The 27,054-nt window shown below is 46.5% G+C and overlaps 1 protein-coding gene across 2 annotated transcripts in view; it reads right to left on the reverse strand.

Annotated features, from left to right (window-relative positions):
• Positions 1-27,054, reverse strand: part of ZDHHC14 (zinc finger DHHC-type palmitoyltransferase 14) — a 269,697-nt gene that overhangs the window by 23,090 nt on the left and 219,553 nt on the right. For both annotated transcript variants that reach the window (XM_061207375.1, XM_061207374.1), the window contains exons 4-5: positions 16,402-16,539; positions 13,068-13,116 (exon numbers count right to left, since the gene is read on the reverse strand). In XM_061207375.1, the coding sequence (XP_061063358.1) occupies positions 13,068-13,116; positions 16,402-16,539 (187 nt within the window). The remainder of the gene's footprint in view (positions 1-13,067; positions 13,117-16,401; positions 16,540-27,054) is intronic.

Raw genomic sequence — 27,054 nt, forward strand, 5'->3', positions numbered from 1 at the left:
ATTCCCAACCGCCTCCTGACAGGTTGGGGCTCACAGACGCCCCTCCTCCCAGCCTCATCTCCCCACCCAAGAGGACACAGATGGGGGAGGCAGCCACGTGGGAGCCCTGCCCGCACTGGCTTGAAAGCAGAGGTGAAGTGGAGCCCAGGGAAAATGATGAGGAAGCAGGGGGAAGCCTGAGTCGGGAGAACTGCGTTGTATAAAGGGGGATGACACTGGCAGTGACTTTGCACAGGCTGGAAGGAAAAGACAAGAGGCAGAAAGGCCAAAGAGGAGGTGACAAATGGAATGGAAACAAGGGTAGAAAAGAGAGAATGAAGAACGAACCAAAAGATTTATTTACTGAATAATACACGAAGAGCCCAACTTCGGTCTCGGAAATACTTAGATGTCAACAACAGTTTACAATCCAGGCAGAATGATGGTCATGTCAAAACATATGTAACGGGCTTCTCTGGTGGCGCAGTGGTTGAGAATCTGCCTGCCAATGCAGGGGACATGGGCTCGAGCCCTGGTCTGGGAAGATCCCACATGCCGCGGAGCAACTAAGCCCATGCATCACAACTACTGAGCCTGCGCGTCCGGAGCCTGTGCCCCGCAACAAGAGAGGCCGTGACAGTGAGAGGCCCGCACACCGCAATGAAGAGTGGCCCCCACTCGCCGCAACTAGAGAAAGCCCGCGCACAGAAACGAAGACCCAACACAGCCAAAAATAAATAAATAAATTAATTAATTAAAAAACAAACAAACCAAAAAAAACATATGTAACATCCACACATGTGAACCATGTAAAAGCTGGCATGTGAAAGTGGAGGAGGCCATAGCATCTAACGTGGCTACGTCTCCCTTTGCGGCTCCTGTTCCTTTGGTGGCTGCTGTTCCTTTTGTGATGCCACTTACATGATTACCTCCAAAAGGAGGCGTTGTTACCAGTGGATGTGGAGTTTTAAATGTTTATAGCAACCCCCCAAATACGCAGTGTTCTATATTAATATCTCATGTGCTTGGAAACATTTTATAAATAGCAGAAGGCAGTTTCACTGTTAGCTCACAGCTGTGTCCAAATGACGAATTCAAGGTAGGATGCAAGATGCAGCCCCCTCCGCCTCTCCCCTTACAGCTGCCACTTCGCCCACAGGACGTCTGAAGGAATAATCATCATCGTTCGTAACAATGGCTGGCACCACTGGCCGTGTGTCAGGTCCTGTTCCAAAGGCTTCACGTGTGATGAATTGGGAGATTGGGACTGACATATATACACTAACATGTATAAAATAGATAACTAGTAAGAACCTGCTGTATAAAAAAATAAAATAAAATTCAAAAATTCAAACAAAACAAAACAAGAGCTTCATGTGGATTAACTCACTTAATCCTCAGAGCAACCCAGTGAGAAGTATGATTCCCACTTAACCGATAGGGAAACCGAGGCAGGAAGCAGTTAAGTAATTTGTTTAAGAAATAGCAGAGCAGGGATTTGAAGCTTGGAAGTCTGACTCCGCCAGTAGGACAGAAAAGCCATGGGCTGATTCCTTTCTGAATTCTTGCTAAGGGACACGTGGCTCTAGGCTGACCCCAACCTCTGCTGGGGGAGATCGGGACCCTCCTCGTCAGGGTTTCTTGAACCTATGGCACCTTAAGGAGTCCATCCCCCTCAAATTCACTCTCAGACAGAGGTACGAATATCTGAACAACACATCTTCTCACTGACCCGATAGCTCGATGTTGAAAATATCTATGTCATAGTAAGATTAAGAAACATAAATTTCTTTTTAATGTATCAAAACCCACTTACTGATTTTTTTTTTTTAAAAGAGACATGAGTGGAAACAGGCCAACTCCAGTAGGAGCCAATTTAATAAGCAGCTGGATGTTTATTGCTTCAGAGATGGGTTCCAAATCACAGCCATTACCACTGCCAGCCTCCATCTGTCTCCTCCCCAGCCCCCCAAAAAGAAAGGGAGCCCCCTCTGTGGCCAAGAGTATGGCTTTAGATTCCCTGCAGCCGCTAGCTCAAAATGCTGCACGCTGAGGTACTCGCTAGATGACTATGGAATTGAAAAAGACTGAAAAATGCTGGCGGGCAGGCGGCCCTCCCTTGGGTTTCCACGCAATCCCACAAGTGCCTGCTCTGGGCCTTTCTAGGCACCCGGCCCTGCACTCCGGACAGCAGATGGTGGGAGAAGGTAAGCTCCCCACCCTCAGGGAACAGGGGTCTGCTTGCCTGTGGGAAGGTAAGCAAGGGGAGACGACCTTGCAGAGACATGGAAATAGTATTGGGCAGAATGGTGAGGGCACCTCAGTATTTGGAGAATCGTAAAAGGTGAGAGGTATGGAACCAAAGGTTTTTAACCTTATTGGGTTCCTACACTTTTCTCAGAAAAACTGCACATAAACACATTTTTTTCCTTATAATTTCAGGAGGCTTAAAAACACTCCTGATGCCTCTCCATGGATACACATGGACCCCAAGTTAAAATGTCCTGATTTATTCTAATCCCTTTATTTTACAAATAGGTAAAATTTTATGTAAAATGAAGGGCTAAGGCCCAGAGTAGTCAAGCCACTTATAAAAACTCACACGGCACTTCGTGGCAGAATAGAACTGGAACTTGGTCTTCAGACTTCTAGGAGAGAAAGAACCCTTCCCAAGGCCCCAAGCTACAGAGTGTCACATGACAGGCCGTAACTTTGGAGCCTCAAAGCTCACAACAGCAAGGCTGAGACTGCCCGTGACATCCAACCTTGTTTATCAGTCCCACGGCCTTAGAGCCACCCCTGGGTGAAGAACTTGTCTCTGTTAATATGTCATCACCCATCTCCCCACATTCCAGCAATCAGGCTGGCGACAGGCTTTTTTGCCAAGTGCCAAATCCAGATAACAGTTTATTTTAAAAAGTCTGTATTTCACGTGGGTTTCCTCATTGACCAAAATCCCCGGATTCCAGAATGGCCAGGGAATGCCAAAGTCCAAGGCTCTGCCTCGGGTGCTTTCCGCTCTGAGCCCTGGGCGTATGTGGCCAGGGTACCGCATGGTGCTGAGGGGCCTTTCTCTGTGGGCACCAGCCACGCACCCCTGGGTCCTCCTGCATCTTATTCTGCTTTAGGTCTCTGTCTGGGGTTCTGATGTTGAAAATATAAGAAACAGATGTTGTTGGTAATCATCTCTTTCTTTCTTTTTTTTTCCCCCTAAAAATTACAGTAAGATAGGCAATGCTCGCTTACAGGAAGAGCTTTGATGGAAGGACAGATCTCAGTGATAGACCCTTTGTCCTGTAGATTGAGGGTCTAAATCAGCATTTAATGCTTTTAGATATTTAGGTTCAGGAACTTGTCAGCATATTTTCCTCATCAATTAGATGACCCTATAATCCTTAGACAGAGATAAGAAACTACAGCTTGTGCCCCTGTCACTTGAGGGCCCAGCACTGTGTCTGGAGTGGAGGCTGCTGACTTCCCGATGATTTACACGACAGACACTTTGAAAATCAAGTTACTGGGACCTTTCAGACTGGATCATGGGACCATCATCCTTCAGTCTCTCAAATCCTTTCTCCTAAATGCTTATGTACCGGGCGATAGAGGTATGTAGTTGTCCCAAATTAATCTATGGAGTCACTAGAACGCCAATCAAAATTCCAACTGGAATTTTTAAAATGGAATTTGACAAAAGGACACTAAAATTCATCAGGAAGAGGAAATGTATAAGAATAGGTAAGGAATTTTGAAAAACAACATCAGGGAGGCGGGAGCAGGAGAAGACTTTTCTAGTAAACAAAACAAGGTGAGAACAGTCTAAACAGGCCGTGGGCATGTGGGGTAAAGAGGGCATTTCAAATTAGTGGTGAAGGAATAGACCGGTGGTTCTCAAAGTGTGGCCTGTGGAAACTTAGGGTCCCCAAGATCCTTTCAGGGTATCCTCCAGGTCAAAACTATTTTCCTATCATCACCAAAACATTATTTCCCAGCTTTACTCTCATCCTACCACGTGGTGGCTTCTTCTGGAGGCTGTGTGATGCAAGATGATGTCCTCATTCACTCTTATGCATTCTTGTGTTTTAAACATTTCTCAGTTTTAATTTTAAACACGGTATATAGAAATAGATATAATCTACATGAACAGAGGCTCTCTGGGGTCCTCAATAATTTTTAAGACTGTAAAAGAGTTCTGAGACCAAAAAGTTTGAGAACTGATAGAATAGAGTAGTAAGTGGTATTGGGACACTTCACTAAACATTCGGGAAAAATGAAGTTAGAACTTTAGCTCACAACCCACACACAAAATTCTATTACAGATCAATTACTGTGCCAAACTTAAGAAACAACATAGAAAGGTATTAGAAGAAAATAAAGGAAATATTTGCACCATTTTGGGGTGAGGATGTATGGCACAAAACCTAGGAGTCATGTAGGATGAGGTTTACAGATTGAATTTGTTAATAAATTACACTTTTTTGTATAAAAAGGTAAAGTTAAAAGGTAAGTGATAGGTTGGGAGAAAAATATTGGAAAAAGATAGTTATAAGATTATTATTAAGACTATATAAAGAACATGTTAATAGGAAAAGAAGAAACAACCCAATTGAAAAATGGACAAGGAGTTTGAACTGGCACATTGAGGTGAGAAAAAAAGGCTAACAATCATGAAAATACGTGCAAGCTGAATATTATCCAGAAAATGGAAATTAAAACCAATTTTTTTCTCCCCATCAAATCGGCAAAAATCACAGCACTGACAACTCCAGTGTGGGTGAAGGTGGGGAGAAATGGAGCATGAATTGGTATAATATCTTTAGGGGACAATTTGGTACATTAATCTGTATTTAAACTACACTTAGCTTTTAACTCAGTGACTCCACATCTAGTTGTCAATCCTAGAGAAATACTTACACTGGTACACAAAGAGATACATACAAGAAAGTCCACTACCTCATTTTTCGAGCAGTAATAAAAGAAGTCTAAATATCCATCAATAGAAGAATACACTATGGTTCATCTATACTCTGGAATTCTATAAAACAGTTGAAAAGAGGATGATGTACATCTATGTGTTGACATGGAAACGTCTTCAGGAAATATCTAAAAATCAAATTGTAGAACAATCCAAAGAGTATGTATGATCCCTTTAGGTAAAGCAGTCCCCCCAACTGTACATCTGTGTGTGTGCATGAATGCACACATATATGTATTTAAACTCTGAGAGGATCATCTGCAAAGACCCACAAAACCCGACAAGAACTCCTACAGAATGATGATGAGTCAAGAGCAACACTTCCTTTTTACCCTGACATTTCTGACTACTTGAGGTTTGTTACCGTGAGAATATGTTCTTGTATCACTTGGGTAATTTTAAAAACGAAAAACCTCCTCTCCCACTTTGTGATCTTCTGAGATCTAATCTATGCTTATTCTTCACAGAACTCCCGCAGTCCACCCGGCCAGGGGCAGCGGGGAAGACTCTCGATTCCCTGGGCGGAGGGGCTGGGCTCTAGTTCTGGAAACGTCACTGAGTCACTGAGCATAAATCGGGGTCACTTAACCTCTCGGTGAGGTCCTGCTGTGAGACCTCAGGCACTTCCCCTACCTGTTTCCCGGGGGCCCCCCCGAGGATCACCAGACACCAGGACGGACAGGCCCTGAGAGCAGGGCTAGTGAAGGCCTGTCCTGCCTCCATGAATTTTCCATCGGCCCCCAGTGCCCCCTTTCTGACAGCACCCAGGCCGACTCCAAGCCTTCTACCAAATTCCACTAAAACAGAACGATGTCCATTAGGCTGTGGGTGCCTGTCAGACAGTGCCTTGAAATAAGCGCAAACTGGGGGCAAAAAAGGCTGTCAAAAGCCTCCACCGTGTAGAATCAGTTACCGTTTGATGTACCAATCCTCCTTCTCGTTTTGGGAGAGCTGAACCATGTCATAATTAGAAATAAGTGTAACCCTTTGAAATGGACGTTAATGCTGCTACACTGAAGTGACCGTTAGTGGGCAGGCGTCCCCTCCCCCTGCTGGCCCTGTTCCTGAGGGGCTTCAGCTCCCTGAACCCCAGAAGTCTGCGAGGCGGGCCCGGCCACGTGGCTTCCCTGACTCTGTGTGACCAGTGACATTTCCTAAGAGGCTGGAACATTTCACTTCAGGCTCCCGGTTTTTTCCTGCTTCCATATCTCATGTAATAACCACAGACGACCCTAAAGACAGTCCAGGCTGACGTGGAGGTTCCGTGTGCGACCTCCTAGATTCTGTTTGTAAATGTAGCTCAGACCAAGCTCATTTCTCCCCAAACCAATGCTAGCTGTCTCCCTTTTCTGCTGTGCCCCTTTCCCCGGGTCACCTAGGGCTCGGACCCCCTTCCTGCCCCTCTCCTCCCAGGTCCTATCTGACTGCAGAGCTCCCAGCAGATCTGTCCCCTTGTCACCGATTTCAATTTCAGGGTCCTTCCTTTGCAAACATCTCCTCCCTCACTCCGTTGTGTCCCTTGCTTCAAGGTGAGTATGCTTAAAACAGAACAAGAACAAAAAGCAGCTTGATTACGTCGTTCGCCTGCCAAAAATCATGGCCGGTCCCCCGGTGTCCAGGGGAAGAAGCCTGCTCGCTCCTTCACTGGTATTCAGTGCTGTTGGGACCTGCTTCCCGGGAGCGATCGGTCGTGACCCCCACCCCCAGTCAGGGCTCAGCCATCACAGCACCCTCCCCCATCCCCACCGTGTGTGTGTGTGTGTGTGTGTGTCTGTGTGTGTCTGTGTGTGTGTGTGTGTCTGTAAGAGTATCCGGGTGCTGACACCATTAGGGTTCCCGGTGCCCATCTTGCTAACCTTGCCGAGTGAAAGAGTGAACACAAGCCTGGCTCCAGCCCTCCAGACGGCCTGCTCTCCCCTACACACCCTACACACCCGTCAGGCCTCTCCCCTCCGTGTCCCTGTTAGAACTCCACCTTTCCAGGCCCTGTGCAAATGACACCTGCCGCCTGTGGAAGGCTCTTGACTTCCCTGCAGGAGATGCAGCCTCCTTTTGGACCCCACTCCTACCTCCAGTGCACGCTATGACATTTTTATGTCACTTAAGACTTATTCTGCTTGTAAGAAACCAGAGTCAGAGCTCAGATCTTGGCATCCACAGATGCTCGTTGAGAAGAATGAGTCACCCTGTGCTTCATCGCTCCTCTGGCCTCTGGTTGATGTGCTTTGAAGCTCAAGGCTGACGGATCGTTCTAGACTTTGTAACCCTGGCACGTTTTGGGCCCAGGTGGTGGGCATTCAGTATAATGATTTTGAAGGAAGCTGATGCTGGGTGGACTGCCTTCGTTGGACCTGCCTGGATGGGTGGACTGAAGACCCAGTGCCATCCTTTTTGGAGAAGATTCTCCTTTTGTCTCTTTCCCCGGGGAAGGCCAGGGGGGGTCTTGAAAGCCCGGGCAGCCACCCCACTTCTCACTGAACCCCAGAAGCCCGCACCCCGCTGCCCGTACTTCTCTGATGCAGAGATGAAAGGGAAGAAATGGCCACAGTCTCGGGGAGCCAGTACAGGAAACGGGAGGTGGAGAGGGAGCAGGAAAAGAGGACGGAGGATGGTCCAGGGGCTCTGAGGCTGGACGTGCTCTTGCCAAGCGTGACCCTGGTGGCCGAACGTCCTTCCCCTTCCCCACCACAGCCTGGGAAGGGCCTGCTCAGTGCCCGCAAGCGAGCCAGAGCCAGGCATTCTACCCACAGCCACTTATGACGTTTCCTCCCTGCCCCCTCCCGCTCCTTCTCACCTGTGTCTCCTTCCCACCTCCTCCCGGAAAGTTAGTAGAAGGGAAGACATCATAAAGATCAGAGCAGAAAGAAATGAAATAGAAACGAAGAAAACAATGGCAAAGATCAATGAAGCTAAAAGCTGGTTCTTTGAGAAGATTAAACAAAATTGATAACCCTTTAGCCAGACTCATCAAGAAAAAAAGGGAGAGGACTCAGATCAATAAAATTAGAAATGAAAAAGAAGTTACAACTGACACCGCAGAAATACAAAAGATCATAAGAGACTACTGCAAGCAACTCTATGCCAACAAAATGGACAACCTGGAAGAAATGGACAAATTCTTAGAAAGATACAACCTTCTAAGACTGAACCAGGAAGACACAGAAAATATGAACAGACCAATCACAAGTAATGAAATCGAAACTGTGACTAAAAATCTTCCAACAAACAGAAGTCCAGGACCAGATGGCTGGTCACAGGTGAATTGTATCAAACATTTAGAGAAGAGCTAACACCCATCCTTCTCAAACTCTTCCACGCTGGAACTAGACACCATCCCCTGGACACCTGGCTCACTTCCTGAATGAGCTGGTTGATGCCTTTCTGCTATAAAGTCCTGATGGTTGCATGTGGGCCTGATGAAGAGCTTTTAGTTTATAAATGTTCCCATCATTCATGGCAGTATTTCTGATAAGGAGTCCTGGCCAATTAGCCATTTTTGTTTCTAATCTCTCTCATTTCACCAACGACACCTTTTTGAGTTGGATATTTTGCAGATTAAATCCATGGTGAGAAACCTTTGCCTGTGCCCCTATTTGTCATCAAAATATTTTTGTATTATTGTCAGGAGATCAGATTGGAGGCTACTGAAGCATTTTAAATATATTTTCTTGCCCGAGAACACTCTGCAGGGGTCACTTGCAAAGGCTGCCCTGGACTTTCCTGGGCTTGGGCAATTCAGCCGGAAAACCTCCTCTTGTTTTAAGAACTTGGTACTTTGCAGATTCTTGCACAGACTGCAGGTCCGGAGCGGACGAGCTGTGGGCGGCGCTGCCATCATCAGAGGACGGCTTCTGTGAGTGTGAAACATCACAGATCAGTCTCATCCATCATAAATCGACCACCTCAAAAGAGACTCCTAAACTCTTAGGGCCTCAGCAGCGGAAGGGAGCTTAGAGCTACTGAGTTTAATATTTATCTGATGCTAGAATCTCCTACCACCCTGACCAGCAGGATGCGTCCTCTTTTGGAGTGCCACTGTCCCTGTGACCTGTCCTCCCCAGGCCATGCCATTCCTGAGCAGCCCCCGGGGTTAGCGCACCTTTCTCGGGAGCTAAAAGCTGCCCCTTAGAAGCTTCCACCTGGCCATCTCCATGGCGCCTCCAAAGCCACACAGGTGTCCAGAGGAAAAGCAGGAGCCAGAAATACTGAACAGGCATCCTGATGGGACCCAACCTTACTTATCACACATATGTTATCCCTTATAACCAGAACTCATTTTTTCAAAAATACATCACAACCCAGTAGAACCTAAAGCATACTTTTTCTTCTGGAATATGAATTTATGATAAAGCATCAGAACTCAGCACTTCTTAATAGACTCACTCAGTAAGAGGGCATCTTCCCCAAAGCATGTATTTAAACAGAGAACACGTGGCCAGAACAGACTGCCTTAGGTCTTCACACCATTGACGGGGGAGAGGTGTTACAGGCACACACAAAATGTTTCTGTGCTTTGTAATTAAAAAACCCAGCACTTTGCTTTCGTATGGGTGTGTCTGGCATTCCTGAAATTCTCCACTACTTCCAAAGAAAATAAAGAAGATCCGGGTTGGGAGCCTTGCCCAGACCGCTCACGTTGCCTCCCTGCTCCTCCCTCCCTACTGGCAGCTTTTCTTCACATTCCTCCCGATCCTTGCTCTTGGTTCTGCTTTATTCCGAGAGAGAAATGGAGTGGTTTTATCAGAGGGTCTCTATGTTGGCTGGGCAGCTCCCTGGGATATTTTGGCTTCAGCTTTAGGTCACCTTTTTCCAGGCAGGAGCCCAGCCTGACAGTGGATCAGGAGGTGCCACAAAACCAAGTGGGGACCAAGTCAGCAGGAGTAGAGTTACATAATAACTTTATCTATTAAATTGTGAAGTGTTGGCTAATTCAACAAGGACCTCATGGGGCATTCTGTTAGCATTTTCAACCTGAACTCAGGGCAGGAGATATATGTGTGTGTATGTATTCTTCTATATGTGTATGTATACACATATATATACACATATATGTGCATATATGTATGTATGTATACACATACACACATATACATATGTATGTGTATGTATATTTATGTGTGTACATATATATATTATATATATATATTTTTTAAAGCCCATCCATTTTTGTCTCCCATCCTCTCTCTCCTAGATTAACAGAAAGGGCAGAAAGGGAAGGGAGGGAATTCACAGTCAACTCAAGAAGTGACCTGGTGACTTCTAGTGAGCTTCCTGGATGGGCTCAGAGAGAGATCCTCTCAAACCCACCTGCACTTGAGTGCCTGATTCCTGGGTACATCCTACCTGAAGGCCTGTGGGGTTGACAGGACAATGGCCTCCCCAAAGATGCCCTAATCCCTAGCAGCTGTGAATACATTATCCACATGGCAAAGGGGAGTCTGTAGATTGAAGGTCATTGGCCTTGAGATGGGGACATTTTCCTGAATGATCTGGATGCGGCCACTCTTTAAAAGCAGAGAGCCTTTCTGGCTGAGGTCAGAGAGATGAGCGGAAGAGGCAGGAGAGACTCAGAGCGTGAGAGGGATTTGATCCCCTGTTGCTGGCCTTGAAGAGGAAGGGAGGAGTCAGGGAACGGAGCAAGGAAAGGGGCCCTCAGTCCTACACCCCATGAGTTCAGTCAACTACCTGAATGAGCCGGAAGAGGATTCTCCCCTGAGACTTCAGATAAGAATCCAGGCTGGCGACACCTTGGTTTCAGCCTGGGACCCAGAGAAGAAATCAGCCGAGCCTACTGGACTTCTGACCTACAGAACCGGGTGATAATACATTTATGTTGCTTTAAGCCTCTTTTTTTGTGGCTATTTGTTACAACAGCCACAGGAAGCTAATACAGCCGGCACGTCCCAGAGCAGTGCTGGGAAAGGCCCTGGCCCGGATGTGCCAGGGTGCCCTGCAGCTGTGTCTGGAGGCTGTAAGGGGCCTGACATGCACTCAGAGCAGGTTGTGTTGCCACAGCTGCAGCTGCCAAGCTTCTGAATGTGGAGGACATGCCTGGATAACACCTGTAAAAGGGGAAAATGCCTGGCTGTTGGTTGAGAGGCTCAGCCCTGGGTATGGCAGCACTGTTTGGAAAGGCAGTGGCTGAGATTCGCATGAGCTTTCAAGAACCACGCCATAGGAGAAACTCTTTACCTCTACCGGAGAATGATATTTCAAGGGAAACTAAGTTAAAATTTGCTCTGAAACAAGTAAGAGCATTTCTTTCCTTCGTCCGCTTTCCACACGAACAGCACAGTTTGCACACCACTCAGACGCGCTGTCACTCCTTCTCTCAGCAACGTTTGTCTGCTCCCCTTACCGGGGAACGCAATGCTCTTGATTACACAGACTATGAGCACAGCCAAACCAGGAGAACAAGCAGACGTGTGCTCTAGAAGGACGTTCTGGCAGAGCTGCCCATCGCGTATATTGCCACACGTCGTCCAGCACGGGCCCAAGGTCTCAGGAAAGGCACAGGTGCCCGGGACAGGGGAGGGGAGGTGGCTAAGCCTGCCACACTCTTGAGGCTTCAGAAAGCATTCCAGCTGGCAGCCCAGACCTCAGTGCCGGTTCTGAGCTGCATTCATAAAACTTAACAAGACCAGCATGTTTTCATGATGGAACTGATTTCCTGCAAGACTTAGACGAGCCTCTTCTTCAGGGAAGAAAAGACAAGGCTTGGCTGTAAGCTATGCCAAAGCAACATGCCTTGAAAACCGAAGGACACAGAGAAGGGATGATGGTGGAGGATGGTTACCCCTGGCAGGGTTGGGGAGGGAAACGGAGGATGGCATTTCCCATGGGACCTGCTTTTAGCAGCCACCGATGCTGAGAATTTCATTCCCAGCACAACCTTTCCTTCTGGCCAACTTCTAGCTAACTCTAGCTTCTCAGATCATTAACAGAAGACAGGACATACCTGTGAAATGTACTCTCCAAGAGCCTTTGTACATCTTCATCTGTCCCTGTCCCCTTTTTAAGAGATTAGCAGCTGACTACAGAATCTGTAGTAGCCGCCAAAATTCTGTGCTGCCCATGAACACAGAGGCACCAAAAAGGAGACACTTTATACCGCGTGTGTGTGTGTGTGTGTGTGTGTGTGTGTGTATACATATATGGGACCACATGTACTCATCACACACACACCAGCTTCCAGGGACACGGGCTGGTTTATTTTAACAGCTAAATGATGGACATGATATGTATATCTTAGCAGAGTTCTTCATTCTTTAAGAATTCTCTACCACAAGATGAGGATTACTCCTGGGAGTAACAGGAGTTCAAGTCCAGTCTAACTGGTTATGTGAAGAAAGAGAGGTGGGTCCCAGGTGGAGCCAGGTCAATGGGTCCAGCTGGCCGACTCTACACCAATTAGTGTCAAACCTAGGGGGACAGGAGAGGGAGTGGGAGCCCATTCAAGCACTTAATGGGTGAAATTTTTCTTTCAAGAACTTCAAAATACTATGCTACATGTCCATATATACTGTTTGGGAGGATGCGATGAATCCAAATGACTTGAGACTGACCATCTTTAATCCATTCAGGGCTATGCAAAGGTGTTCTGTTCCTACAAATAAATACGGGGTTAACCATACTGCCCAGGGGAACGCCGAACTGTGCCCCCAGAGAGAACCCACACAGAGGGTCTGAGGATCACCATGTGGTGACTGCATCAAGACGGGACCCACACAGGGGCGTCTGTAAATATTCTGTAGGGACCACCTGCTGATCAAAATGAAGTCAGTTGGAACTCAGCCTGACTTCTCCCCAGACCAACCTGATGTAACGCAAATCAGTGTGGGTTTCTGGGGGTGGGCAAGAATTCACACTTAGTTTTCTAGTGAAAGAACACTTCAATTTAAACAAGGCTAAATGAGTCACTTCGAGGTTCAAGCATTCAGAGGCTGTTACTCACACAAGTGAGTATTAGGGAGTTCTCTGGATACTTTACAGAAGGAAAGGGAACACGATTTATGAGAAGGAAAGCCAAGGCACAAGATGAAGAGGTTATTGAGTAGAAGGCCAGTCCAATACTTAACACGTTAGCATTGTAAAAAACAACAGCCAGAAAGGATATCTTGCAGGACTGTCCTTAAGAGCATTTAGGAATCCTGCTTGCTGTGAACCTGTGGGAATGAAAGCAGAATTTAGTATTCAAACATCACCTCCAGAAAACAGCCTTCAGGCTGAAAGCTCTCTCATCTACATAAAAATAATAGGTGTCTAAAGAGCAATTAAATAATTACATTTTGTAGTTCTGTAGAACCCAGTGCACTGATCAGAGACTGAGATTCCACTGAAGCTACTCAACAAGAAAATGGCAGGTTCATAAGCAGACCCAGCATCTGCAGGATATTTTTTCAATAAAAGCAGATGGATGTCTGCATACTTTCCCATACATTATAGTTCTGATTACTCCTTTGTTGTCCTCATTTTAATGGGAAAACAGAATACTGTATGCTATTTTTTTCTCTTCTTTTATGAAAGACTGTTTTCCCAAAGTTTGTTAACTTTTGACCCTGGGCATCCTGTAAACTAGGCTACGTATAAAAGATGTCTTTCTCTGCATCCCAGAGTAAACAAACTCACAAAGCTGAAGTTTATTACTGATTCCTTCTGGGTTTGAGACATATTAATATGAACTGTCTGCACAAGAAAACATGTCTTCAGGGGCCTGAGTAAAGATGCATCTGACAAGAAGAGATTTTTATTTTATGTATTGGCGTTAAATGCTTTTTAAAAAGAAAAGCCCCCACGGAGGAGCTCTTGGTGGTCCCACCTTGGGGTGGCGAGGCTGGGTCCATGTATTTTGGGGACATAATCTGGCCCTGGGGCGGCTGTGAGATAAGCGGGGAGGACGGATGCCATGGGACCGGTTCTAGCGCATCTCCGTGGCCTTGTCTGCTGGCGAGGCTGCAATGTGGGAGAGAGAGGCAGGGCCCCAGACTCCTGTGTAACTGGAGGCCAGGCTGGCTACTGGGAGGCTAAGGTTGGGACGGCTCCAGTTCTTCCTCGAGCTCCCATCCCCTCTGTGCCCACTGGCCACCGCGGAAGCACGAGGATGTGCCATTTGCTCGGATGCCAACCGGTGGGAGAGCTAACGAGGAAAGGTGTTCTCTTCCATCCCTGCTAGGCCAGGAGGGTGAAGCCAGCACGTGGACAGATCTTAGAGCAAACACAATCTTGAGGCAAAAGGAGGGACGAAAAGAAATGACTTCTCTTTCCCTACTGAACCCAAATTGCATCGCTTTCCCCGACTCTGCTTCCAGATGTCACCTTCCCAGCAATCTCTGTGACCGCGGGCTTCCTCCCCGGCCACCCCTCGCTGTCCTGTGTCCCCTCTCAGAGCCCACTTCCTGGCAGGGAGGACTCAGGGGACAGTTCCCCAGCTGCTCTCAAACAGCTCTCTGCCTTTGCCAAGGCTTCCAGAATCTTAGGGGGATCACGGAGCCTTGTAAAACCTCTTGCCCTTCCCGAGAGCAAATGGGGGGTCAGGCGGGCTTGTTCAGTGGGGGCTGTAGTGAGGATGCAGAAGCAGGGGAGAGGAAAACCTTTATCTGCTTCTGTCCAAAGCAGTCGGGTAACTTGCAGGCAGATAAGTTCAGAATGCTTTTTTTGTGGAAGACTGGGTTACCAGTACATCAGCATAAACTACCGCAAGCTCCAGTTTGCCGAAACCAGGGTGAGTAAAACTTCAGAGGAGATGAAAAATGCCCCTGTGGTGGCAGGCGCCGCTGTGTGTGCCTCTGTGTGTGCGTGTGCGCATGCGCGTGTGTTTGTGTTCCCAGAGTTTATGTGCGAGGCTGAGCAAGTGAAAACTGCTTGATATCCAGAATGTAGGGGCAAGGCCACAAATGAATGTGACTGTAGATAGATAGATAGATAGATAGGCATTTTGAAGTTGCTAAAGATGATATAAGATGTAATGTTAAATATACATATATATTTAAGGTATAAGATGTTAAAGACTATTTTTCAGTGTCATAAATATGCTGGAATATCAGTACTTCTGTCTTCTCTAGTTGTGTAAGCAATTGCTTCTACTGTCTATTAACACATACATAGGACCCTAGTTACACTTTTGCCATTTTGAGACTCTGAAAATAGAACAGGTGCCTTGGCAGAGCGCTGCGGCATCCTTCCCAGGAGGTGTGGAAGGGGTCTCTAATCAACGTTAATCCTCTTCTTCCCATCCCACCAAGTTATGGTTCTCAAGCATGTATTACAAATTTGTGTCACGTTCAGATAAAAGGATTTCAGTCAGAAAGAATGGGAACTAGGATTTAAAATGCCTAAGAAAATTTGGGATAGGCCATTCATGTCCAAAATTGACCAATATTTAAAAAGAACTGATGTTAAACTTTCCATACCAGCCGCTTCCCCCAGCCCCCGTACAAACCCCACCAAGAGAGCAGCGGGGAGAATGTGCGTGTCTAAGTTCAGCCTTAGCACACTGTGGTTTCAGCACTGCTGCAGGGAAGCAAGTGAGGCGTGTGTCCAGGTACTTCCGGAAACATTCCAGAGGGAGGCTCTGTACTTGCTAATGGGCGGGTGTACTTCAGGAATGTGGACAGAGGCCATGCTGGTCTTTAATGTTGCTAATGGAACTGTAATGGAAGTTTAAGGCTCACATTTATAGGTCAAAGCCAAGTGGCTTCCTCCTCATCACTCCCTATTACAGGAAAGTGAGGGGCCAGGAAATGGAAGAAATTCAAAGTTATGACCTTAGGAAGGGTAATGAAAAATGCCATTTGCTTAGGCAAATATATATTAAAGTCATTTATAGCCACACTTCATTTTTAATGAAGTTGCTTCCTTCATATGCCAGGGGTAGCTTGCCAATGTTCTGGCAGGTAATTAAACATCTTATCAAATATATATCTTTAACATTTATAGATATGTGTGTAAGAAAGCTCAGTCTTTATCCCCATTTTTTTTTTTTTTAGGGAGGGTGACCATTCCTGCTTAAGTAGATATCACATTAAAAAAAAAAAAAAAGCTCTTGTTCAATGGGTATCATTACAGCACATTATCCTTTGTGAAAACGTGGGAGTAACTTTTCCCGGGGATCCGTTAGCAGAGGAGAAAGTGAAGTCACGAGGGTGGAATAGGGACCATGTATCAAGGAGAAGGTCTTGTAAGTGAAAGAGTCTGATCCAGGGGTGCCCCTGGCAGCTGCTGTGGGAAAGATGGCGATGGGGGGTGGGAAGGAGAGAGGCGGGGTGACAAGGCTGGGAGGGAGGTGAGAAACAAAAAGGGGGCAGGCTGGAAGCGAGGAGGGGGCTAGGGAGAAGGGGAAAGAGAAGGAAGAGAGAGCCCGGAATGACCAAAATATTAAATCAAAATTAAATCAGAAAACTAAAGTCAGGCAAATGGTTACATACGTAATCTGATTTCGCCAGCATACTTACGAAGAATGACGTGGGTGATAACGAATGCAAATATAAAGACTGTCAGAAAAGACAGAGATAAAATAAACATATAAAAAAATCTGTAGTTTCTTTTCCCCACACAGTTGCCTACCCAGGGACAGTGGTGATCAAATCGTTCTGAAATGAGAGGCAGAAAAAAAAAATGGAAATCAATTAATAAAATGTATTTTTACTTGAGGGAGCTCCCCCCCAATACTCTAATAATATAACAAAATGGTAACATTGTATATACGTACTTCCAAATTCACCACTCAGAGAAATGCTTACCGTTAAGACATTTCAAGAACATAATTATTCTTTCAACAGAGCTTAGCTGTTTTGAAAAAACAAAACGTGTGCATTCTATTCTCATTACAATAGAAAAGTAAAGATTTCCCTCTTTTGTACAAGAAAGCTCTTTGGTTCACAGAACAATCTTCCCCTAAGATGGTACCAACACTCTTGATGGTAATTGCTGGGCTGGGCTGGGCTGGGGCTCAGCCTTTCATGGGTGTGTGGTACTGACTGACCATCTTTCCTGGTAAGTGGCCAAGACAGAGGCCACTAGGGGCCTGGGACAGGACAGAGGGACAATCCCTTGTTCTCCCATCCCAGTTACAGCTGTTTTCTAAAAAATGTCTCTGCTATTTCAATAGTCGTAGGAGAATTGATAGCATTTAAAAAATGATCTATGATCTTCAAATAATGTAATACACCTGATCTTTTAGTCCAGAATTCTCAGCTTCCTTACCTGTAAGACAGGGATATTGTATAGAGTCTTGTGGGGCTAAATACCGTCTGGGAAAGTATTTTTAAAAAAACAGTATGCGGTGCTTTAAGGTTTGTCAAGAGATGTCACGTACATCAATACATGTGGCCTTGAAACATTCCTATGAGGAAAATGATGCTGCTGCCCTATTTTACAGATGAGCAAACTGAGGCTTAGAAGGGAGACTGCCTGCAGGGGCCGTACAGCTCAGAGGCAGTGGAACTAGAATTGAGGCCAGGTCTTTCTCGGGGCTGATCCTGTCTTCCCAACGCACAGGCTGCCTTGAGCACTTGGTAAATGACTGAGCACTGGCTTTGGGCATTTTTATACTGTTATCCCAAACCTGTGTCGTCTCACCTTGGGGATTTCACACAAAGTCTGCAGGACATTTGTGATTTGTTCTTCCCCTTGCAAGCAATAGCTAAGTGCTTCTCTACTCTTCAGCTGATCTATTCAGAAGGCCTACCCAGAGTGTCGTTCTAACACACCCACTCACAGCAGACTGCCTGCCACAGGTCGGGGGGGAAAATGCTACCCTTTTTCACTTGGGCTCTTATCCAAGCTTAGCTTTTACCCAATTTTCACATCTTATCTGTCTATATGTGCTTTGAAAACATACAGAGAGGCCTCTGTGAGGTGTGACTCTGTAAACAAAACATCATAAAGTTATGCAAGGCAGTGTTTCCTTTCTTTCTGGTCACCTATCATACACCACTCATCTCATATTTTATGTCTAGTGCAAGCTTATTTCTTGAAAAGGGCATGAGGACGCCTGGAGACAGTGGTGGCAGAGGAACTGTAAGATCCACCGTTGTCTGCAAATGACATCAACAAGCAGCAGCCAGTCTGAGCAGAGGACACCCAGAGAGAAATTTCAAAGCTCACCAGCCTCGTGACAACCTGATGGCCTATAAGATGCTGACATTCAAAGGAAAGCAACTCCTATTGGTGTGTCCGTGTGAGTGACACGTTAACATGTGTTACCAACCCCACACAGCTGGAAAAGTTAATCCCTGCGCAAAAAACAACCTCATTTCCCCAAGTCACTGATCTACACAGGCTGTATAATGGAGAGGTCTATATGAAACAGGCAAAAATAGAAAAGAAATCAGAGTCATAGGGAGGGCGGGAGGGAGGGAGATGCAAGAGGGAAGAGATATGGGAACATATGTATATGTATAACTGATTTACTTTGTTATAAAGCAGAAAGTAACACACCATTGTAAAGCAATTATACTCCAATAAAGATGTTAAAAAAAAAAAAAGAAAAGAAATCAGAGTCAGTGGAATTTTCCTAAGACTTTGAGGCTGTCATTTTGAGAAACCTCTTTTCTTCTTAACACACGCCTGTGGAAAGTGAGAATGACAAGTGGAGGCTGGGGAAGCCCAGGTTAGGTTGGCACCTCTGGTTTCAGCTGTGAAAGCTGATCTCCAGATGCCAAGCAGGTGGTGGACTGAGCCTCTTCATTAAAGTGAGACTCGCCCATCAGCAGAGGAGACATCAGGGCTTGGGAGGCAGAATTAACACTGCGGATCCCCCCCCAGGCCAAGTACCAAGGTCTTTATGGCTCCCGGTAATCATTTCTATGGGGGCAGGTGGTAGCTGTAATTTTAGCTTAGAAAGTTCACTATTAGCTAAGCTGAGATAATGTGCTTTCCTGAGCTGCCAAGGAATGAAAGCAACAGATGGGGCACATGAGACCCTTGGGCACGGGGTCTGGGGGGCTTCGGAGGAAACTAGTGCTGTCTCAGAATGGGTGCAAACACCTGGCTCTCTGGCAGCCCTGAGCTGGAAGCAGTTTCCATTGGGAAATTTGTCTTACTGAAAACTTTTTCTTGGCTGACGAAATTCCCACTAACAATGTAGGCTTGCGGAGAAATGCTCCCATTTAACGGTTTTCATGTTCTTCTTTGTGATTGTTGTACACGCGTTGGTAAATGAGCCTGAGGGCTGGGTGCGCATCTCTGTGGAAGAAGGAAGCTCAGAGCCCAGGGCCGCCTCCCGGACCCCGGTACCCTCCTCCCTCCTCCCTGACTTCCGGATTGTCGGGGCGGGAGAGGGGGCTGCACCCCGGGCTGGGGCTGCGCCTCTCCTCTTCTCAGCGGACTCTCTCTCTCTCTCACCCAGTAATCTCCTCCCCCCCGGGGTTCAAATGCCAACTCTACACTGATGAGGCCCAAACGGCCGCCGCCACCTTCATCCACCTTGTCTAAAATCATCTGATTTATTTTTACTTGCTTTTGCCTGCCAGCTCCACCAAGCCTTTAATAAATATTCGTCAAGGACTGCATAAACCCTCATGCTGCCACGAGGACGTCCCGTGAGCAAGCACGTTGCCCAGGGCCGCACGGCTAACAGCAGCCAGGCCGGCCCGGTTCTAGCGCCTTCCAGAACCCTCGCCCACCAAACGCCCCGCCACCGGGGTGAGCGTCCCCGTGAGCCCCGCACCGTATCAAGCGCTGGGACCACTAAGAAGAGAAACAGCGGCGTAACGAACCCTCCCCGGCTTCCAGGAGTTCCCTGTCTTGTTGGCGAGGGCACTATTTTCACAACCCAGAATATTCCTCAGACCCAAAGAATGAGCCTCTAACAGAGGAAAACCGAATTTCGCGAGAAAACCAGCCTGTTCTCTGACGATGCTGGCGGCACACAGCGCCCTCCCTGACGGGCCGAGGAGAGAATCGGGGCGAGGGGCGCTCGCCCGCCCTCACTGGCTCCATACAGGGGGGCCTGTGCTCCTGTTTCCAGGAGGGAGGGCAGACAAGAGCCGGGCACCAGCTGGCACACGCGTGGCTCCCCGGGACTGAGTGAGGCAGTGATGGCCGGAGGGAGAACATCTGGAGCCGGGCCACAGCTGGCCACGTGGCTGCATGCAGCCGCACCACCTGAGATGCTTCAAACAACTGCTATCAGAGGGCAGACTGCGTATTTTCCGTGTGGAAGAACTGGATGGTGTGTCCTAGGCACCAGGGGATGGGGGGGCTGTGTGATGGCGGTTCTTTAAAAAATCGCTTCGGACTTTCTGCTAAATCCCTCAGCTCTGAAGTCTGGATCCTGCCAGAAAGGAGTGGTCTCTGCACTGCAGCCTCTCTGGAGGGTCCGTTTAATCAAATGAGGTGCCGTCCCCTACACCAGGCTTCTGGGTATCTGCGCTCAGCTGTGCTAAGCGGAGGGACAGAGCCTCGGGGGAAGGGAACGAACGGAACATGGGGGGCGGGGTGGGGGGTGATAACCTAGAAATTTCTCTAAAATAATGAGAGGTCTGAGTTCGCCAGCTGGGGTGCCCTGCCCACACCCCAGTTAGCATCACGCTGCCCTGGCATGGCTTATGGACTTATTTTCCTCTCCTTCCCCAGGTGAGGCCTTACGGTGAGAAATCATTTCCAGTCACCTAATAGCCCTGGCACCTAAGTGCCTGGCATGTAGCACACACTCGAAAATATACACTAAGCAAAGGAAAAAAATGCCATTAATTGCCTTTGGTAGTTTTCCGAGTGATCCTTGCTCCTGGCTGCCAGGTGGAGAGACTGGAAAATGCTGATGAAAAGATGAGATTTCAGGCATGCCGACTACAGGAAAGGGCAGGGGTCCATGAAATTTGAATATGTGCAGAGAAGGTTGAGGGTTGGAAGATGCGGATAGAGGCTGAAAGAGCCGATGGGACAGTTGTTAGTGTGAATCAGCTCACGGAGAAGCAGCCTCTGGCCTGTCTCGCTAATGGTGGGAAGCAGAGGGGGTTTTATTAAAAGCTCCATAGGGTGCCATTGGGAGACCCCGAGGCTTCGGGTGGAATTCACGTCAGGGGGAATTCCAGGCAACTTCAAAGTCACCAGATCCTAAGTGGGGAAAGAAGGTTCCATTAAGATGGCCAGTGGGAACACAGTTTAGGCGAAGGAGTTATGATCCTATTTTGTTAACCCCAAACTCTAAATACTAATGAAAAGAATATTATCCATGATGATTAAAGCTACCATTCACTGAGTGCCTCTTCCATCGTTATCTCATTTATCCTTGACCACAGCCCCATGAGGTAGGTGCTATCCCCACACTTTTCAGACGAGGGTGCCACTGAACCAGGTGAGGTACCGCAGGTGCTGAGCTGAGGGATTAGGCCACTCCTCTGATTAAAGGAAGATTTGATTTCCTGGAGAGATGGAGTATGAAAAAGAGGCCTTAAAAATAAGTAGAAATGGAGACATATTAAAATTGGGCAGGGAGAGAAAAATCCACTGAAATATTAAGGGAAATACTAATGGAAACGTATTTGCAAAAGTTGTGTTTGAAGGTTGCCAGAAAAGGAATAAAAGCGTTTGAAAATGTTAAGAATTTGAAATCTCCCAGAAGTCAGGCCCTCAAGAGATAAATAAAATCATATCCTCTGGCCAAGCAATTCTGAGTTTTCCATACAGCGGTCCTGGGCTCTGTGGCCTGCATCTCCTCTCTGCAAGGGTGTCTCGAGAATCCTGTGAAAACTGCGATGTGAAACTTCTCATTTAAATGTTAATTACATTTAAATTAAGGTAAATGTTTTTAAAGGTATGAAGGCGAAAATTACTTTTTCTTTAAACCTAGGACATTTTTACCTCCAAAATTAGAAAAATGTTGCCTCATGAGGTATCTTTTGCCTCTTTAGAATGATGAATGTTGAGATATAGTGGTACGTGTGTTATTACCTGGCCTTTATGGTTCCCACGTAATTGAAAAAATTATGTAATAGGAACATTTAAATATGAAACTAGCTCAAGTATCAGAGGACCATATTCTTAGACACTAAATAATTCATGCTGTTCTAGATCTTTTGGTAAAATCTAATTATAGTCTTGCCACTGTGTTGACTGATTTCTGGAGAGCAACCTCACCTGCTAACTCCACTCCTCTTCTCACTTTTATCCAAACTTTATTGAGTCCTTGCTATGTGCCAGGCACTGTGCTAAGTATTTCACATGAATTGCGTCACTTAATTCTCACGAAACCTTGTGAGGTTGACGCTATTATGCCCATTTTACAGAAGAGGAACGTGCAGACGGAGGAGTTGGCATTGGAGCCCAGGTGTTAACCTGTACTCTTAACCACCACCTGTTCCCGCCTCCCGTGCCAGTTCCCTGCTGGTCACTGTGCCAGGTGGGCCCTGAGGACTCGGCCCCTCCCTCCTGGGGGAGCACCCTTGGGCACCCGCAGCTCCAGGCACAGCACATCAGCAGGAATGGGAACAAGAGTGGACCATGGCCACACCGGGACGGGCAGTTGTGTCGGTGGCCCCTTGGGCTTCTTCTGGTTCAGGGCATCTACCCTCTGGGGGATGCGGAGAAGACCTAGCTCATGTCTGGGTGCCCACCCTCATTCAAGAAGTAATCTCACCTGTGAAAAGATGGCCTCATTCTCAGCAAAGTGAACATCAGAAGAAGCGAGCTTCTTATGGAGACATACAGATTGGACAAACCTGCTTGCCAAACACTATTTACTGAGACTGTGGGGCTTGGGGGTTATTTGGGGCAAACGGATGTATCAGGGAAGGTTTCTTATGCCCCCCCACAACACTCCTTTGCTCCTTTTCTGAAAATGATTTCTATCTGTTTAACTTTATGGTGCAACAAAATCAAGAAATCATATTAACAACTCTGTGGCCTTAAAGTATTAAAAATACATCTCTTCTACACGGGGACTTAGTTTCTTTACATGTAAAAAGTTGGATTAAATAAGCTCCAAGACACCTTTGAGATGTAAAATTAAATGTAAAGCAACTCTGTGTTTTATTAACACCTGTAGGGATTCTTCTGGTCTTGAGTCCTTGCCAGTGTCCCATAAATTAAGATTCTGCAGCTTTTAGCTCCTTTTGTTAAAAAATCTAAAAATTTTCAATGTAAAACCAATTAGTAAATGTAGAATCGTTGTAACCGTTACACTACAATTTAACATAACCTTGGACCATACCCCCTACCCCACCCGCATGCTCTCTTTTGCCTCTGCCCTGGCTTTGCCACTACCCGGCACAGTGCTGAGTCTCTCTGGGCATCAAATGAGGGGGCTTGACTAACGGACAACTAAGGTCCCTTCAGCTCCTCAAAAGGGCAACTTAATATATTTCTGTTTCCTCTAATTTTCTAGGCTTGTTTACCGTTTGTTTTTAACTCCTGTTTCCAATGTTGGGGAAATTCTGTGCTTCTAGGAGGAGAGACAAGTGTGCATGGGAGATGCATTTTGAAGCAACTTATACCATGAGGTAGATCTGCTGATTAGAAACAAAGATGAAGCTGTTGAGAAAAGGGGTGGGGGGAATGGTCTTTACAGGAAGCAAAGAGAAATAGTTGCTATTTCTAAGAAAGTGAGGGAGAAGGGAGAAAAGGTTTAGTTTGTAATATAAATAGTTTTTGAAAGGAGATATAAGAAAGTGAATAGAAATGAGATTATTTTAAAAAGTGAATCAGCCTGTCGTGATGCAGAAGGAAACCCTACAATTCCCAGGAGGGTCATCAAATGAAGAGTAAATTCTAACCAGGCAGGAGAATTACCTTCCCTTGTCTCCTCCAGCAAACCACCCCCCCACCCCCGAGCTCTCTGTCTTTATCAGACTCAGAACTAGAGCCCCAGCACTGAGGTCTTTGAGCTTCCTGGAATTTAGCTGCTGGATTAGGGCTCTGCATCATTATGATAAAATCAGTAATATAATTTCCAATTTGTACATCCTCAGGAAAACAGTCTTGGTACATTGGTGGTCCTCAGTAGTTCTCCAGCTGTAACTTGCTAAGTTGTGAAACTCTGAAATAAGCTCCACTATAAGCAAGTGCGTGAATGCTAGTGAGTCTCCTTCTGGGGCGGCCACTCCCTGACCCCTCTGGGCCCCTCCCAGCATCAGCTCCACTCCGTCTCTGGGTTTGCAGGGCCAGAAACTATGCCTGCCAGCCTCAGCTCCACTCTGTCTCTGGGTTTGCAGGGCCAGAAACTATGCCTGCAAGGTCTCCTTAATTCTCCACAGAATAAAACAATTATCTTCCGAATCTGAAAAACAAGCTCATGCTATCAACCAACACCCCGCTTTCTCTAGAATTCTCTAGTCTCCATTCCTCTCTAGAAATTCCAAGCCTTGACATCAGTATCAACACCACCTTACATCACAATGGCTTAAACACCTGTAGGGCTTTCTGGTTTTCAATACCTGTTCACATTCTTTACCTCACGTGCCCCATACCGAACCTCTGACGTGGGCAGCACAGATTTCCAAGTACAGGTGACATACAAAGTGAATCTCACACCAAATGCAACGGCCACAGGCCCAGGGCTCCTCCGTGCTACGTCTGGGTCTAGAGCTGCTTCTAATGTCTACTCCCTGCTTCTCCCACTTCCCCACACTCTTTGGACAGGTGTTCTTTCATGGCCAGTTACTATGTTTTTTGAAGCCAGTCAATTTATCCTCAAAGTGAAGGTTTCAGAACTGACTTATGGGTACATTATACACGTAAAGCTATCAATTCTAAGGCTCTTCAAAACCTTTTAATTTGACTACAATACAAAATTGAAAAATTATATTCCTGATGGGCATGCTTTTCCAAAGTAAGCCTGCTTCTGTGATCTTGCAGCAAAGAATCTACATCATCTAAGGTGCAGAGAGCTGTGTCTATGAGCAGGGCACAGCAGCCTAATGGAATTGATGATGGTTCCCTTGAAAAGCAAACTGTGATATGTCCAAAGTAGTTCTCTTAAAAAAATTTATCCAGTATGAGACCTCTTTGCAAAGCTTCTGAGACACTTCATTTTTCTTAAGTTGAAACTGTAGACCCAACTTCATGTTGAGTAGTATTAAAATATAAGACGAGCTCAAGGAAAGAAACACAGCTATGCATTGTGCCTTAGACAATTACAAGTGTAATTTCTCATCTGGTAATATAATTATATACGTATTGTGTGTTACAAGATTATGTAGTCAGATGTTGGATGGGAGAGTAAGAGGGGCACACCCTCCCCCTCTAACCCTTCTTCAGTATATGTTCTGACGGTCCCCTGGAGGGCTTATTTTTATGAGGGTGATATTCACGTTTACAATGTTCATAATGGTCCTCAGTTTCCCGTTTCTAAAAGGTGGGCGTGGCCAGAAGACCCTCAGGCGCCCTGCCGGTCCAGCCCTCCCAGAGTCAGGGGTCCCTGTGGCTCAGGCCGGCTCTCTGCGAACAAGTCCTGGCTGCCCCATTGTTGGTACAGAACAGAATCAGAGCTGGACTCACGAGCAGAAGGGGTGTTTGATGCTCAGAAGTCATCCGTAGGGCTTTCCAAAATCCTCACTGCACACTGACTCTGCCCAGACGTTCAGCCCCCTGGAGTACCTGCTTCTCCAGCTGCCTGGGTGGCATTTTAGGGCATGTGCCCGAGATTCCACAATCCTGTGCCCCTTCGGCTCAAGGTTTGGTGATCTACTACAAACATCCAGGCTTGGGAGGGCGCCGTTGGGAGTGGATAACCCCAGTCATTCCTCTCGAGCACAAGGGTTAGCTTGTGCATCCTTGGGCTTTTATGCTTCTCACCGATGTACTTTCCTCGGGTGAGTTCATGCCATCTTTCCACTGCCTGCTAGACGTTTCCACCTAACTGTCCCAGAGCCACCTCTCATTCAGCGGGTCCTAAGCTGTGTTTATTATGCTCCCTTGTTCTCGCGCCTCACTAACCTGCCTTTTCTTAGTAAATGGCGCCCCCATGCATCTAGTTGCCCAAGGTAGAAAATGCATTCATTTCTGCCTTTGGCTCTCACCCCTCCCATGCAGCCGGTCAACAGGATTGTTCACTGTATTATTCCTGCTATCTTTCCTATGTTTCTGCTCCCTGTCTCTGAAGGCCACTGCAGCAACCCCGTGACCTCTGTCATGAACCACCGTGAAACCTTCCTCGTTTCCTCACGCTGCTGCTAGAGGGACCACCAAAGCAAATGAGACCATGGCAGCCCTTTGCTTGTATTCCCTGGGCAGCTCCTGCAGCCGCAGTCTTGATGTCTGCAGAGCTAATGCATTTCCAAATTGAGCTCCTTGGGTGCTGGAAGGCCCACCTCTCCTTCCCCTTCAACTAGAGCAGACAGGTCTATATCTGTTTTCTATATTGGTTTCCTCATTATATTCTTTTTCTAAAATGGCCCACTGTTTACAACCACCAGAAAAAAAAAATTACAATCGGCTAGTAAATGTTCACTGTAATTGTTCTAAGCAGTCCCAAGTTAAGTTTCAAATCTGTGTGATATTGCTCTGTTGGTGGTGCATTGTTGAAAGTACATTGGATTCTTAAGTTAAAGGACCTGAAGTCCTAATCCTAAATGCCTATTTTGTGATGTAACCTAGGCAGGTTTCTGGGCCTCAGCGGTTGGATATGTCATTAAGGTTTCTTTCCCACTGGAATATTAGGATTGTATGGCTAAATAAAACTTTTCAAGAATTGAAGTCCATTGTGTCCACTCTACACAAAATTAGGAAGTGCTGGCAGGCCTCCACAGTAGAAACTCTATAAATAATTGATAAGAGCTGGCTTCCCTGGTGGCGCAGTGGTTGAGAATCTGCCTGCCAATGCAGGGGACACGGGTTTGAGCCCTGGTCTGGGAAGATCCCACATGCCACAGAGCAACTAGGCCCGTGAGCCACAACTACTGAGCCTGCGCGTCTGGAGCCTGTGCTCCGCAACAAGAGAGGCCGCCATAGTGAGAGGCCCGCGCACCGCGATGAAGAGTGGCCCCCGCTTGCCACAACTAGAGAAAGCCCTTGCACAGAAACGAAGACCCAACACAGCCAAAAAATATATATATATATAAATTAATTAATTTAAAAATATATATATATTTCATATCTGACAAAACAAAGAATTTCCAATACTCTTCTTATAAACATTAAAAAAATAATAATAATAATAATAATTG

The sequence above is a fragment of the Eubalaena glacialis genome, chromosome 12 (assembly GCF_028564815.1).
Source record: "Eubalaena glacialis isolate mEubGla1 chromosome 12, mEubGla1.1.hap2.+ XY, whole genome shotgun sequence".
NCBI classification, from domain to species: domain Eukaryota; kingdom Metazoa; phylum Chordata; class Mammalia; order Artiodactyla; family Balaenidae; genus Eubalaena; species Eubalaena glacialis.